Source organism: Capsicum annuum, chromosome 12 (assembly GCF_002878395.1).
Source record: "Capsicum annuum cultivar UCD-10X-F1 chromosome 12, UCD10Xv1.1, whole genome shotgun sequence".
NCBI lineage: Eukaryota > Viridiplantae > Streptophyta > Magnoliopsida > Solanales > Solanaceae > Capsicum > Capsicum annuum.
In genome coordinates this window covers 153,135,017-153,152,379 of record NC_061122.1, presented here as the reverse complement: position 1 = coordinate 153,152,379, position 17,363 = coordinate 153,135,017, and the positions used below count along the sequence as shown (strand labels likewise).

Below are 17,363 nucleotides of genomic sequence, written 5' to 3'. Positions count from 1 at the left end.
TTGGAAACTCTGTCATATGCCTTCTCAAGATTAATAAACACTATATGCAATTCCTTCTTCCTCTCCTAAAACTACTCCACTAATCTTCTCACAAGGGTAATGGCATCAGTGGTCAAATGAACTGGCATGAAATCAAACTAATTCTCAAAGACCGTAGCGATCCTTCTCATCCTCAACTTTACCACCCTTTCTCAAACCTTCATAGTATGAATCAACTACTTAATAACTCTATAGTTATTGCAACTCTGGATATGTCCCCTATTCTTATACACTGGAATCATTGTACTCTACCTCCATGCTTCAGGCATCTTTGTCTCTCTAAAATAATGTTAAACAACCTTGTCAACCACTCTAAAACTTCCCCGCTAGTGCTTTTCCAAAAATCCATTGGAATCTCGCCTGGCCCCGTTGCCCTACCCCACCGCATCCTCTGAATAGATCCTTTGACCTCCTCGACCTTGATACGCCTATAATAACCATAATCGTGACACTCCTCAGATTTCTCCAAGTCCCCTAACAGGAAATCTTTTCCCCTCTCGTCGTTTAAAAGTTTATGAAAATAGGACCACCACATCTCCCTAATGAGGGTATCATCAACCAACACTATACCATCCTCTTCTTTGATGCACTTTACTTAGTCAAGGTCATGAGACCTCCGCTACCTGGCCTTGGCAAGCCTATACAACTTTTTATCTCTGCCTTTCTCCTATAAAGCCGCATATAAGCTCTTAAAAGCTATTGTCTTAGCCACCATAACCGCTAACTTAGCCTTTCTTCTAGCTACCTTATACTCCTCCTTATTCGTCTGCCTTTCTTATCATCCTTGTTCTCAACCAACTTAGCATAAACCACCTTCTTAGACTCTACATTTCTCTTAACCTTTTCATTCCACCCCCGGTCTCCTTGATGCTTTCCAGATCGACCTCTTAAGACACTCAAAACCTATCTAGTAGTCTACCTAATGCAACTGGAAGTCATCTCCCACATACAATCAACACCCCCTCTACTCTCCCATGCCCCCTTACTCTTCAATTTCTTCTCTATTTTCAAAGCACTAGCCAAAGTCAAGCTACCCCACTTAATCCTGGGCCGAGCCTTCACACTTCTCTTCTTTTTGCCCTTATTGATAACTAAGTCCATTACCAACAACCTATGCTAAGTTGAAAGATTCTCGCTAGGCATGACTTTATAGTCTTTACATAGCGTTCTATCCCCTTTCCTAAAAAGCAAAAATTCTATATGAGTCTTGGCCACTGAACTATGTAACGTAATAAGGTGTTCCTCCTTCTTTAGAAAGCTCGAATTCACTATCTACAACCCAAAATCCCTAGGAAAATCCAAAAGAGAAGCTTCTCCTTCATTTTGCTCCCCAAAATTAAAACCACCTGCACATCAGCATAACCTCTCAACAGAGACCCAATATGCCCATTGAAATTTCCTCCCATGAAAATTATCTCAATGCTCAAGATGCTACTCACTACCTCATCTAAAATCTCCCAAAAATCTTTCTCCTCCTCGTCCAAACCTACTTGTGGGGCATAGGCACTAATAATGTTCACCGTAAATCCTCCAATGACCCACTTAATAGACATCAACCTTTCTCTAACTCTCTTAACCTCTGCCACCTGCTTCCTAAGTTCTTTATCTTCTAAGATACCTACGTCATGTCTATGTCTCACGCTACCCGAGTACCACAACATATATCTATCCACAACTCTCGCCTTAGTGCCTACCCATTTAGTTTCTTGGATACACTCTATACTAACCTTCCTCTTTCTAAGAATCTTCACAAGCTCTGTAGACTTACCCTGCAAAGTTCCTATGTTCCAAGACCCAACTCGCAGCCTAGAAGCTCTATTATCCCACCTAACCTTACTACCTCTTACCCCTAACCCCTAACTTGATACTAGACCTGACCCTGACCCAACACCCTAAACCTCGATTGAGAACACACCTCCCAACTTAAACCCCAACCCCAATCTATGATATGACCCTAGTCTACCACCGCCAATCACAGCTACTATGCAAATAAGGGAAGAAGGATGAAAAGAAAAAGAAAGAAAGATAACAAAGAGGGATAAAAATAAGCCTAAAAAGACACACTGGTTATAATAAAATCAGTAAAGCAGCTTGAATCTATACCCACTATATGCTAAGGAAATAGACAATAATCTATCCTATATAGAAAGCAACAAAATCAATAATATAACGTAATTTTTGATAAACAACAATCAATAACGGGAACTATACTACCACAATAAATAGATATGCTAGTAAATTAGGTAATAGTAATCAGACAAGGTAATAAGATCGAAAAACAAATATTTAGCAAGATCAAAAGCAAAATAAAATGAGTGCACTTGATTTGAGAAAGATGAAGTGAGGATGTTTTCTTGATCGATTCGTTGGATTTCGGCAAGTTGGTGGAGAAATTGGTCGCCAAAATTTCACTGCCGTCACCTTGACCTACTACTGACACCATCCCTGAAATTCGCTACCAAAAGTATGCTAGGGAAGATATGTCGGCCGCCGAAAAAGTACCACCAAAAAATTTTGCAATTGCCTGTAAAAGATGCACCGATTTAATAGTACCTGAAATAGGTTATAAAAGAAAGGAGATAAAAGAGGAGAAAGGTGAAGGAGTGCAAAACAGCTCGTCGGAGGACGCTACCGATCCGATCTATTCATTAACTTACCAACCCGTATAGGATCAAGTCGCCTGAAAGAGGCAAAATCCTCGTCGGAGGTATTTTATAAATTGTCTTATGAGTTATCAATCAGAGATATTGGTGGTCATCAGCGTTCAATCAAGAATAAGAAACACGCACCATCGGCCAGAGAGATTCTGGTTGGCGTTCAATCAGTTGGATATGAATTACATAGTTGGCTGGAGAGATGTTGGCCGATGTTCAATCAGTCTTGAACGTAGTATATCACTGGATAAAAGAAACCCTAAAGAACGAAAATGATCCACAAAGCACATGAAAAAAATATTTCCACTTGTAGAAAATATTTCCATATGGAGTTTACTTTTTATAATTGAACATAAACATTTTTCATCTTCACATATTGTTGATAAATCTCCATAATGTCAGTGGGTTACATAATAATTCCAAATTCTATTCCTTATCAAAAGGACTCTAGAAATATCCTTAGAAAGGACTTTTGGATATTTATTAGCAATAGAAATGAACATGAGTGATGGCACTTCTACCTTAGAATCCCTGACCCACACTAAGTGATAGATATACCTCTTGGAAATCATTTTATGAGCCTTGAGATAAGAGATAATTTTCCATTTAGCACAATTGGGCTCCCCCCTTCACACACACACTAGAAGTGGTTCGTCAAGAAGTTGTAATATGACTATCTTAGTTCTATAGTTAAATATAGCATCGCATAAGAATAACCAATCCATCCCTAGAATGACGTCAAATTCCACTATGTCAACTCAAATAAGTCAAACACGGTGTACTATTAGTGGATGGTTCTATACAATTTCTATAGACTTGTCTAGCAATAATAAGTTCACTAACAGGAGTAGAAATAGAGAAAGACTCAAAAATTTATTCAGAGAAAATCCCAAATTGTATGGAAACATAAAGAGTTATAAAGGATAAAGTGACATCAGTATCAAGTAACTCATAAATATCAAGAAAAAAATCATTTAACATTCCAGTAACCACATCTAGAGAAACTTCAAAGCCCTGATGGCTGGATAAAGTATACAAATGATTTTGACCCCCACCCATCATTGAAGTAGTGACCTACATGCTGGAGCGGTTGGAGTGATGGATGGGGCCATGTTACCCTTAGTATTCACTTAGTAAAATAAAAATCCTCTTGGTAATGACCCCATTGTCCACATAGCACACATTTGCACCAAATTAACACTTTCACAAATGGTTCTTACCACAGTTACTGCAAGCAGGATGCAATAGAGACCATTGAGCCACACTACCCTGGTAATGTGAGCCTTAAGATTTAGAACCCTAATTTTCCTAAAATCATTGTTCTCATCTAGGCCTCAGTGCAGGCGCACTGATTAGAGATAGAAAAGGTCCATAAGAACTCTTTGAAAGAATGAACTATTTTAATTTCCAAATCTCTGGTGACTATTCTCATAGTCACCTGACTTGGCTTCCTTACTCTAATTTTCTTCCATTTACTTCAACTTTTCCTCTTTAACTTAATAATCTTAAACTATAAGTTCTGCTATATCCGTATCTTTAATTATCAAGGATACCTTACACTTATTGCATATACTTAGAAACTCCTGATAGAAATTTTCTCATTCTAGCCCTCATGTCAGATACTATATCCAGAGCATATCGAGAAAGTTGGGTGAACTGGAGGTTAGACTCCCTCATGTTAATGGTACCTTGTGTGAGGTTCATTAACTCATCAATTTTTGCCTTACTCAACACATAGGGAAAGAAGTGATCAATAAAGTCCTCCACGAAATCTCCTTACTTGGAATGAACCTCATTCTCACCATGAGTCATTTCTCATTACCCATACCACAAGTTAGACACATATTTCAATTGATTAGAGACAAGTGCAATCCCCTCGGTCTCACTTGTGTATATCACTCTAAGGATTTTCTGGTATTTATTAATGAAATTTTGAGGGCCCTTTTCAAACATTTGTATGTATATCGTGAAATAATGTAGAGTCCTAACGTGCTTATTTCATCTAAGCCTTCAGGAACTAGATGAACTTTGTTATGTGATGGGCCACGTGTGAGCCTATTTGTATGTATATCATGTAATAATGTAGCACCAAGGACATCACTAAGTGGAATGTATGGTATGCAAAACTGAGGAGAGGAAATAAAATGATATATATATGAAATTAAAATAGTAAACTTTGATAGTGTAGATGTGTACATACATACATACATACATATATACACACGTATGAGTTAACAGCAATAGGAATAGGACCATATATTAGCATTTTTTAATTTAATCTGTGAAAATAAATATTTAAACCAACATGAATATATATATACATACATACAATGGACTTTGTAGGTATGATAAACAATAAATTGACTAGACACTAACCATGTTTGCCACATAGTTTAGTAAATTTTGTATATAACGTGAAAAACATGCCAAATCATCCTCTTTGGGGAAACATGTAAAGATTTGTCCTTCTTGTGAAATAATCCGCACATATGTCAGCAAATGTTCCTTCGGGTAAAAATTCTCTATCAACCCATACCTTCTCGATTAACTATCTAAATCTATTAAGCCCATATTATATAGAATCATTTCATCCCTTCTTGGTAAAGTTCATAGGTTAACCTTTTGGCTTATGATCATATATTAACCACATCGTCTTCATTTGCATGTCATCAATTATTCTTTAGCTTAGGAAAAGATTCATCAAAGATTGAAATTGTTATATCATGACTTGTAAGTTCATGTGTATACATACGAGACTTATGGATGTTTTAAAAAAAATTTATGTCATTAAGCAAAATTCATAATACTTAGAGAATTCATGAAAATAAATTTAGAACTCTTGTCAAAGAACATATTTATAATAGGGTTTATATGAAAAGGAAAAAATCCATAAGTTGGTGTTTTCAAAATCAATTCAAAATTTAAAATTCATGAAGTTCCTATCATCACAAATGAGATTTTTGTTCTTCAAGGGTCATAGTATTCATAAATTTGTAAGATTCATAAATTACTCAAATTCATGATAAAAGGACCCAGGAGTTTCATATATGAGGCTAATAATGAAACAAGAAAGAGTAAAGAAATCTTGTAAGTACTCTTTAAGAATTGAAGTAATTTATTGAATTCATAGAGAATCTTATTTAAATCTAGATCATCAAAAGAAATTATTAAATCATGGAACGACATATTTGTAGGAATTATATAGATGAGATAACCTCACATACATTGAAATAGATAATTAAAAGATGAATATTTGATGAAAATCCCTAGTTTTGACTCTTCTAAAATATTGAGTGTTGGTGTTTGTGAGAGGAATTTTAATTGATAACTGTAAGTATCTTAAGGTATGGGGTGTGTATAGGTTAGAAGGATCGTTTTTAAAATAGTCTTATGACTAAAATGCCCTTAAATAATAGGAGTTGGGGAAATCTCATCTGGAATGGGCAGGGGCGTAGAGCGAGGCTCATTGCGCATCTCCAACTTCGTGGAACAAGGCCCATCATACACTACCAACCTCGTGGCATGATCAGGCTTAACACACAAAGGAAATATTTTTGTAGATGCTTTAAATTTTGATAAGTTCGATGATAGACCTGGTGCAAAGCTCATTATGGAGGTTTTCTCGTAAGGCGCACTGGCCTCTACCCATACCCAAAACTCCTGTTTAACTTCTACAAATCATCTCAAATGTTTTCCAACTAATTTGAAGGTCAAACGACTTTATTTTCAATCTCAAAATGGAATAAGAAGCTAGATGAACACAACAAAACTTGTGGGCGTGTTGCACATTTCATGAATAATTTTTTTTTATCATGACAAGGTCCTCAACATACCTTTAAGCAAAACTACAAAAGAGAAATAAAATATACACCCTAAAAGAAAGTGAGGTTCACCAATAAGAGAAATGTAGAATCCTAACGTGCTTATTGACCATTTTGAATACCTGAGTCTATATCATTTGAAATGTAGCATCCTTGGCGAAAAAAAATTAGTACATACAAAATTGTACCATATTCATAACTAGCTTGTTTTTTCAAATGTCAGTCAAATCAATAATTAACGAACCAAAATTAACCAAATAATATGAGATGGTAGAATACCTGCCAATTATAGATTTATTGTAGGTTTTCTTTATAAATTTTTCTCACTTTCTCTATAGCATATCATTTGGTTGGCATTTATATGACTTCTTAATATTTTTACAGTGGTTATGGAAGAAACAAAAGAGACCACTATATGAAGCACTTGAGAAGATCAAGTCAGGTAAAAAAAATTGTCTTCTCAATAGATGAAACTCATTGATCTTTCGAATAACAATTTTTATTTTGAATTTGTGGTGACTTCAGAGCTTATGTTGTTGGGGTTTATATCATTATTCTTGACGGTCGTACAGAATCCAGTGTTTAAGATATGTATCCTTAAGAGTGTTGGAAGCTCTTGGCATCCATGTGACATAAACAAACATATTGATGACCAATATCTCGACCCATGTAGGATCAAGGTATTCTTTGAATCTCTTTTTTTCCAACATATTCTTTTCACTAGTTCTTTTGGGGGAACTGAATTTTTTTTACTTTTTAAAATATTTTGTACCTCTTCCTAGAACCTCCATACTTATTGTTTTATTGGTGACTCAAATCCATACCACAATATTAAAAATGGAGGATGGATCACAAGAGAAACCCCTCTTATCGGGGAAACTGGGTTAATTCACGTATATATGGTAAATTATATTAATTATAACAATAAACTTAAGAAATTATTTTTTTATATTAAAATAAATAAACCTTACATATTTCCAGGATAAATCCTCTAAATTTTACTTAATATAATGGACAACCACATACGCAGCCCCCTAAATTTGGCATAAAGTTTTATTTTAGCATCTCAGCTAAGCATTGTTCATTTTACACACTTGAAGTAGTGTTGCATTATGTCATTTTGATTTTTTTTACAATTAGCAAAACAAATAAGGATAGTATAATATACTCTCTGATGACGTCGCAACTAACAAATAAATTAATTACACGTGAACAGGAAAGTCGGTACATAACCTTTACTTTACTGATAAAATGACAAAACTTACCAGTTAGGTGATTTTATTTTTATATTCTGTAAAGCTTTGTACTTTTAATTTTATAATGGATAAAGTTAAATTACTTCAAAATTAACAAATTAATTATCTAACTTCTTATTGTAATGGACGAAATACATTTATTTGAACATGCAATATAATTTTATAGTTTGACTTTTATGACGGGTAAAGATGAGGAATGTCTTAAGTATATTGATAAAGATAAGAGTGTATTTTTTTCTTTCAATAGAGTAATAATGATTGTAAATTTTGAGAATAAAAGCACCTTTTGTAGAAAATGCTTTATTTTCAAACTGATAATTATTAATGTAAACACTAATTAATGAGATTTCAAACTGATAATTATTAATATAAACACTAATTAGTAAGATTTCAAACAAATAATTATTAGTGTAAACACAAATTAATCAGATTTCAAATTAATAAATGTTAGACATGAACTGAGAAAATGTGGATGGAGGGATAACGATTCCTTCTTTTATGCAAGCCAGATAACTATATTTGTAATTGATATGTTAAGACCATCGAATAAATATCTCTCTAACTTGTATTTTAGCCTAATTCAAATGCAGGAAAAAGTACAATTTTCTTCAAAATATACAATTCACCAGCTCCACATTCTTATCTTTGTGTTAGCAGTTGCACATGTGCTATATTGTATTACAACTTTGGCATTTGGCAAACTAAGGGTAACTTCTTAAGAACTTTTTGTGTGTGTGTGAATTTATGATTTAATTATTATCAAGGTTTTCTTCATTTCATCACTATTAAGATTTCATTGAACAAATAGTTAATCTCCCAAATGACCAAGAGCGCGTGTGTTTGTGAAGTTCAGTTGCAAAATTTTAATTTTTTCACTAGTTTTAAACAGAATACTAGAATGTTTGCTTGAGAATTATTTTTTTCTATGACCAATTTAATTTAAAAAATCAAAAGAATTACCTTCATTTAAACGCATTTAATGATTATTCAAACTCAATTAAATAATAATTATAGGAATTCTTAAGACTAAATAGGCACTAATTCATTATCTGAGAACATTGAAATGCAGATGAGTACATGGAGATCTAGGGAGAGTGAATCTAAGATAACTGAGTACCATCTCTATAACGATTAGTTTCTAGACCACAGTTTTTTAAGACGTGTGAAGGGTCAATTTCTTTTTTCTTCTTATTTGGAGGTGAATATTATTTTTTTACTTAATTCTATATTTGTCTAGTTGATTATTATTTTCTATATGTATTTGTTTACCTCAAAAGGGTATAAATGAATTTGCAACGTAGTTTAAAGAAAATGTAGATTGATTTAATGGTCATAACAATGATGAAATGAAAAACAAAAGTAACATGAATAAGCTAAAATCAACAGTAGAAAATAAAACCGAAATCTGTGGAATGGATCATCAAATAAATGTAGATAAATAAAGCTCATTTTTGCCTAATTTTAATGAAACTCTTGGTGTTGACACCATAGTAGCTTGAAACTTGATGAACAACACAAGAATTAGAACATAAAATAATGAAATTTATGTATAGTTTTGTATGAAAATTGTTTAGCAAGAAAATATTGTATATCTTTTAACTTGAAAATCAGTCTCCTTTAGAGGGGAAAATCCTCAAGGTTTAATGCCCAAGAATTATTCTCTCTCAATTTATACTGAATGACTAATTTAATACCATGTAATTGCTAAGGAATAAAGTCTGACGTTATCTCCGGAATAATAGTGGACCAATTTGTCAACCACAAGCTAATTTTTGGAGAGATTACCATATGCTTTTTGACGAACCTCCCTCATTACATAGTTGGCTTCTCGAGATTGCAAGACATCTTGCTAACAGCCTAGTGAGTATCCTCTGATATAGCTGTCCATTAACCAAAACAAGGGATATTTATTGTACGAAGCATTCGAGATGCTTTTGTGTCTTTGAATATCTTGCCATTCTTCAGGTATTAAATGTACTCATTAATATAATCCCAATATAATTCAATGTAATTCACTTCATCATGGCTTATATCTAAAGTCAAATTGAGTAATTCCATTATAATTGGAGTTTGTCTCTCCCACATCTGACGAAGTCCCTTGATTTTCCAAAGTATCAACCCCCATGTTCCGATCCCAAGGAATAAGAATCTTCATTCCCTAAAATGGCTCAGAAATATAAGTATGTTGTTCAAGTATTTCACATCCATTCATTTTTTACTTCAAACACTTCTTTGCTTTGATTTACCATAAAACTGAAGCAGATTTTGCTTTGATGACCTCAACCTTTAAACTACGATACAAATTCAAACTTGCCACAAAAGCTTCATACTCGGGTTCATTATTAGTTAAATGCACAATTTGAATGACATGTCTACGGACTTCTCCAGAGGGAGTCTTCAAGATTATACCTAGTACAAACCTATAACATTGGATGCTCCATTTATAAAAAGGATTCAATTTTGAGTATGATCGCGGAAGTATCATCCTTGCCTAAAATCCACTAAAGAGTCATCTAAGACTTGGGATTTAATAGTTGTTTGTAGCTTGTATGTTAAGTCATACCCTCTAACTTTTATTGCCCAGCTGGTCGGCCTACTTGATAGATGATGTTTATGCAAAGTATTTCTTAAGGGATATGATATTACTACACTAATTGGATGGTATTGAAAGTAAGGCCTTAGTTTTCCATCAGACATTACGAAGCCAATTTTTCGAGCGCAGATGTCTAGTTTCTTCACTTGCTAAAGCTTTACTTATATAATAAATTGGAACCATGTACCTTTCTCTTCTCGAACCAAGATGATGTTGATTGCCACCTCAGATACAAATAGGCATAAGAGTAATAGATCTTATTCTTTTTGTTTATCCAACAACAGAGGCGATACTTAAATAAATCCCTACATATTGGCACTATGGTGTCCATTCGAAGTATTTCTTCTTTAGCAAAGAAACAAACTTGTGAATCCTTTTAGATGAATGAGATAAAAATGTCTTTATGCTGCCAGTCTCATGGCGAGCCTTTGTACGGCTTTTATGTCCTTGAGGACTTCTAGAATCTCTTCAATGACCATGATCTTATCAAGATTGGCCTTTATTCCACTATTTGACCCTAGTAGATTAAGAAATTTTCCCAAGCTGAATCCAAAAGCGCTTTTCTTTGGATTTAACTTCATGTTATATTTTCTCAGTATATCAAAAATTTCATACTGATACTTCAAATGATCCTCCTAATATAGATACCTGACCAATATATCATCAATATAAAACTTGTCATTGATAGGTTGTTCCAGCATTATTTAGCCCAAATGACATTACATTATGCCAGTACATGAAATATTTAATGATAAATAAAGTTTTCAAATTGATCTTTGTTTAATTGAATTAAGCATCAAGAAAAGTTAACCTATCGTATCTAGTTTTGGTATCAGTTACTTGACCGATACTCGACAATGGGAGTGAATCTTTTGGACATGCCTCATATAATCTTTAAATATATGAACATTAACTACTATATTGGTTAACCATTTAGGTAGTCCACGTCTCAAATGGAGCATATATTAAGTAATTCAATTAAATTATCCTTTATGAACTTATTTTTATACTCCAACTTTGGTCGTCTTTTCTGTTTTTACCAGTGGGAACTTTGGGTCAAAGCTTAACTTGTGAGTAGTTTTCTATGATGGTATACTTTTCATGTTGTCAAGACCTGATTTTTCAGGTCATGATGGCACCTACTATCATCCACCAGTAGGTAAGCCAACCAACAGTCTGAAACTACTAGTAACAGACTATCAAAGAAAATAAAGAGAGAATGCAGAACAAATATAATAAAAGAAAGGAACCAGAATCATACCTCGAATCTCAGTACCAACCCAATAATCAACCTGTCACGTACTATCCATAAAAATAACAAAATACAATAATCGGATAATCCGGACAAATAATGCCTAAACTGGGCCCTATAACTCGAAAGGTCTAATCTACACACACAACACACATCAAGCAGTACTCATCACCAATCAAAACACACAACACACAGCAAGCAATACTCATCACCTATACCTATGCAACTCCCCATAAAACTGATAGCTATAGGCACATACCGGTGATAGGCAATTCGCATGCAAGGTTGAATGCAAAGTATAATCCATACTACTATAACCATACCGAGCACCATAATGTAAACCAGTGTATAGAACTTCTCAAGCTCGATGGCTTGCAAAGGTAGGAACCATAGAGACCTCTCTTCTCCGGCACGACGGCTCACAGATAAAAGAGCCCCTAGGGGGTTTGGGAGTACCTGTACATACAAACCTAGTCTCGATCTAGGATTTTTAATACTCATCATTATCATCAGCCAACTTCGTTCAGTACCAAATATATCTATATATATATATGCACGGACTAGAATCGTGGCTAAAAATGTGTGTAAATCTATAAATTTGTTGCCCTGGGGAAGTTTCGGCGATAAATCATCATAAAATTGTAGAAAGAATTGGAATCTCTCTCGATCGAGGTAAACAGTAACAGTAAAATATTGAATAAAAAATTATGCCGATCAAATTTCTAAAACATCATTACTAGTCTCAAAGGCTCATAAATCTTTCATTAAGGTGGTACGAGTCCCATTATGAAAGAATCTGCTTTAAAAGTAAAAAGTAGGAATAAATCCCTTTTTTAGAAAAACAGTAGTGAAAAGATATTTTTAGTTGGAATCGTATCAGTTACAGTTTGAGTGAGCATGACTATACCAAATCTATACATGTCATCACTAGTATCCAAACAATAACATTATAAGCATCTAAATATCTATAAACTATGGTCACGTCCTTTATAAGGATAAATCACTTCTCGAAATTCAGTCAATATCATAACCACGGCCTTAGGCCCAATAATACATAACCGGCATAACCATATCATAATCTGGGAAACCATCATAGTACATAACATTACATGGTAAACCTTATACTAAAGGGTTATTGGCCTCAACTATGCTTAACATGCTAGCAACCTAGGTTAATAGGATCCTAAAAGTATAATATGTATTTAATGGTTGATCCACCCTCGTAATTTCTAAACTCATAAATTAGGCTAAGTCAAGGTGTTCTAACCAAATCACACCCTAACATCTCTATCTAACATGCAATATATACAATACACTATCTCATGAAGAAGAGTAGACAGAAGCCTACCTTGATGCCGCACCATAATTTCTTGAATAGTCAAAAAATCATCCGCCTTTGCTCAATTATCTTGAAATGTTGTCATACTATTAAAATGGTAATCTATACGTTGTTACGAGTAAAATGAGACTCATATTGCTATATTCAAGACGGGTCTGAAAATAGACCCTAAAAACAGGTTCAAAAATAAAAGGGATAAAACCATAATTTTATTTTAGAAATATGTCCCTATATCATAGGAGTCTATAGCTGAAAACTTGTGAGAAAATGAGTTAGAAATGATGGCTCTATATCATGAATTTGAAGTTGTTTTGAAGATGAAATCGAGGAAAATGGTAATTATAAGATTAGAAACTTAACCATGGAAGAAATCTCAAAAACTTCTTTGGAATTGCCCAAATCTGAGCTCTTAAGCCCCAAAATTAGTGAAAACGGGATTTTGATTCTCAACTTTGGTGAAAATTGTGAGAAATAATATAGAAGTTCCTACAAAATAGGAAATAGAGTTCTAATTTAATATAGAGTGATTAAACGAGAAAAACACATCAAAATCGGAGCTTCCTAGCTCCCAAAATTTAAAAAATATGAATTTGGGTCTTATACTCAGCAATGGCTGCTAAAGCAGCACTTTGACCACTAAAGCGGTTTGATCAGAAGGTAAAAATACACTAAATCAGTCATATGATCACTTTAGCGGTTAGTCAAATGGTAAATCACCACTAAAGTTTTCACACTAGCACTAACAACCTTTAAAACTTATTTTTGACCCCAAAAAATCTTTCAGAACCCTATGAACATGATTCAATAGTGCAAGTAAAACATGTTACGGATCAAACGAAATCATCGAAACTTACATCTAAGATTGTTTTAACTAAATTTCGGGCCCACGCTATAGTTTATTTGTTATATAATCTGTCCAACAGCCCAAAATGAGTCCAAAAGCCTTTGGACCTAAACCAAGGGTCCCCCTAGACTAAATTCAACGTTCTGGAGCTGATGGCGTTGCTGAAATTCTCATCCGAGGTCATATACTAAGATTTTTAGACTGAGACTAACGCCTAAATAACAAAATCTCCAAAATAGGAAAATGAGTCTAAGATCCAAACAAACTATTCGATAACCAAACTGACAGTTCAGGCAACTCATAAATGACTTGTAGCCATTGGGAGAAGGCTTAAAATGTCAAAAAGATATGAAAATCGAGAAAATAACCTGGAGGATCCTTATAATATCCACTACAAAAAGAAATTTCATCTACAAAAGTCAATGGATTGAAAGATCATAAAAGCTCGAAGGGATAAGGTACTAGGCCTGCGTGCTCTAAGCATGACTTCCTAAATAACTTCCAAGGACAAACAACGCTTCCAAAGAATTTTGTTACAGGTATCCCTTTTCCAACAAACTTCCGCACTTCACTCCCAAATATCCAACACTTAACCTTAATCACCACCAGGCCTCCAACTGAATTGAAGAAGGCTGATGCACACAAATCTAAACCATGATACACTGATACTACATCGAGACCAGCACAATCAAATAAAAACTCATCCAAGCCAAAGGCAAACCAAGGCATAAGTCATGCAACCAACTCTAAATCCAAATATAACCTTATTTTTCCTTTCCAAAGATGTTATCCACTCCAAACAAAGAAAAAGTCACCTGAGTCCTGCCCGCACAACTCCATCACACTAACCTTGAAAAACTAAAGTTGATCCACTAAAAATCCAAAATGACAAGCATGATAATAAGCCCTTAAGGCGCTACTTGTGCACACAAATAGATATAACCAAGGCCTGCAATCTCTGTCGTTGGTATAGCTAGTCTGTGTAACCCTCAAACTAATAGCCATGAGTCTAAAGCGCAACCACTCTCCACAGAACAATCCACTCTAGGATATCCCATCAACAGAGGATGAAGCCATGCTGAATCCAACCAACGCATACTACTCCTGCGGAGTAGATCATCCAAAAAAATTTACAATAATTTAAAATTGAGGTCAAGGATGAAGGAACCAATATTGTGACAATGGACCACCATCTGAACAACGATCAAATAATAATTTATCTAAACTGAAGGAGATCGAGTAGGTAGACACGGAGTAGGCTTAGCCATCCTATAGATGAAATCCCAACTAAGACAAATCTAAAAATAAAGGTTGCACCCAAGATCTATAACTTCCCACTTAAATCTCAACACCAAGGTTGAACCACTCGATCTCAACAACCCAAAACAAACCTGAAGATGGACAAGCATCCATACTCCAAATCGATCATAACCTCCAAATCACCATCCTTAGATATCAAGTCCAAAATTGAGCTAACAAGTTTAAACTAAAGTTAAATACTCAAATCAACCTTACTAGCTAAATCAGGCATATCCTTACTAAATTATGCCAGCACTAAAATTGAAACATAGCTGAAGAACAAAATCTCAAAGTGGGATAGGTCACTGCTGAAAACACAAGCAATCAACTCTATATCTGTGAGAGAGAATGAACCACCAAGAAATACCCAAAAATGCACCAAGGCTACAAACCGCACTAGTAATAACCAAAACTCTAGAAACTTGGAGAAATGTGATGTTAGCTAGAAGCTGATCAATCTAATACTTCATCTCGACAATGAATACTCAATTCACCAACTTAGAAAATGGTCATAGGAAAGATTACCAATCTCAAACTCTTTTACTCCACTAAAACAAAAACCACACGCGGCAAGAACGGAGTGTCAAACTCTATAATATTACTAAGATCAAAGCTATCACTAGGAGATAAACCCGGTAAACCTAAAAGTCGAATCCAAGACCTCTAGACAACAACATCAAAATCACTACCAAGCGATGGACTAGTCAAATTGGAAGAACAAATCCCAAACTGGTCAACCTTAGAAATGGGTTACATAGAGAGGGATAGCCAACTCTAGAACTATAACAGAATCATAGAAAGTCAACCTACCTTCACTACCATAATCCACTCCACAATAGATCTAGAATACCCAACAGAAGAGGGAAATGACCAACCTCACCTTGCTATGGGAGAGAAATAATCCAACCATGAATAAAAACTGCAAGAAAGGAAATTATAACTAGATAATGCTAGTCTAATTGTATACCAGATGAGGATTAATAAACATCAAATAATGACAATAACAGAATCAGTAATATAAACATCAATATAAAAGATACGTGGTCCCAAAAAGAAAATCAACAAAAGTGCCACCCCAGGCCATTAAAAGGCCAACATACCAAGGTAAATGGGACTCAATTCCAAATGCTATACCAATTAGAAAAATATCAGCACTGATCCACTCCATCCATTACAAAAAAAGAAATAATCTATGGGGGTATTCATATAATCATAAACTCTATATCAAGGCACACAATAATTGATATAAACCTACCAATGCATACAATTATTGATGGGTACGAGAACCTCAATACACATTAATAAAAAGGTAAAGATGGTAAATAAAAACATACCTATCACAGAGAAATTTGAAGTCACATGCCTGATGGGTCCGTGGGAGAACAAATCTGAAAGGATCTAAACTTGAACTAACTCTAAATTACTTATTTTGGCACTAAGCATACATCTCTGATCGAAGGTACCATAACACTATGATACTGATCTGAATAAGCTGAATGAATAATAATCCCACATCAGGGACACTCTTTAAACCAGTGACCGACCTTTCTACAATCGTAGCAAACCCCTAAAGCCCTAACCTAGCGAGAAATATGAGCTGACCTTAATTGGCTAACTAACTGACGCTGAGGGCACTCCCTACTGAAATGAACATCCTTCTCGCAACCATAACACATCTCAGGAGACCTAGGCTGGCGGGGAATACATGCTAACTCTATTTGAGCAATCAACAATATTTGGGGCACTCATTAGACCAATGACCAACTATTCCACAACTGCAACAAGCTCTTAAAATACTTTGAGGTGCTACCCCTCGGGATCCAAAAAGGTCGCCACAGCCTAATGAACCATACTAAATACTCTACAAGGTCTGACAAGAACTCTGCCTACTGTGGTCACCATGACTAATTGGTAGTCACCATAGCCTGAAATGCTACCTACATAGAATCGATCAACTGCAAGTAAAGCTGACCTCTGTCAAGAAGATCCTCACTCCCAGGTGGAATACTAATAACACTATACTAATGATATGTCCTCTTACCACCAACTCCATAAGTCTAAATACAAATTTTCTTGGTGTCCCTCATGTAATAATTAAAATGAGAGAAGGAAGACCCATCTACTATAAAGTACTCTGACACCAAACAGAGTGGCAATACTAATCTTCTAATAAATCCACACACCATGTCATGCTCTGAAGGATATAGCACAGAAATATGCTTAGCCCACTCAAGAAACCTAATCTCATACTCTGAAATTGACAAGG

General features: G+C 34.8%; 1 protein-coding gene across 1 annotated transcript in view; it reads left to right on the top strand.

Annotated features, from left to right (window-relative positions):
* The window catches only part of LOC107850812 (MLO-like protein 6), a 132,359-nt gene that overhangs the window by 62,195 nt on the left and 52,801 nt on the right, over nucleotides 1–17,363 (top strand). The window contains exons 3-5 of the mRNA XM_047400424.1: nucleotides 6,899–6,956; nucleotides 7,040–7,194; nucleotides 8,345–8,477. Coding sequence (XP_047256380.1) covers nucleotides 7,045–7,194; nucleotides 8,345–8,477 — 283 coding nt within the window. The 5' untranslated portion in view covers nucleotides 6,899–6,956; nucleotides 7,040–7,044. The remainder of the gene's footprint in view (nucleotides 1–6,898; nucleotides 6,957–7,039; nucleotides 7,195–8,344; nucleotides 8,478–17,363) is intronic.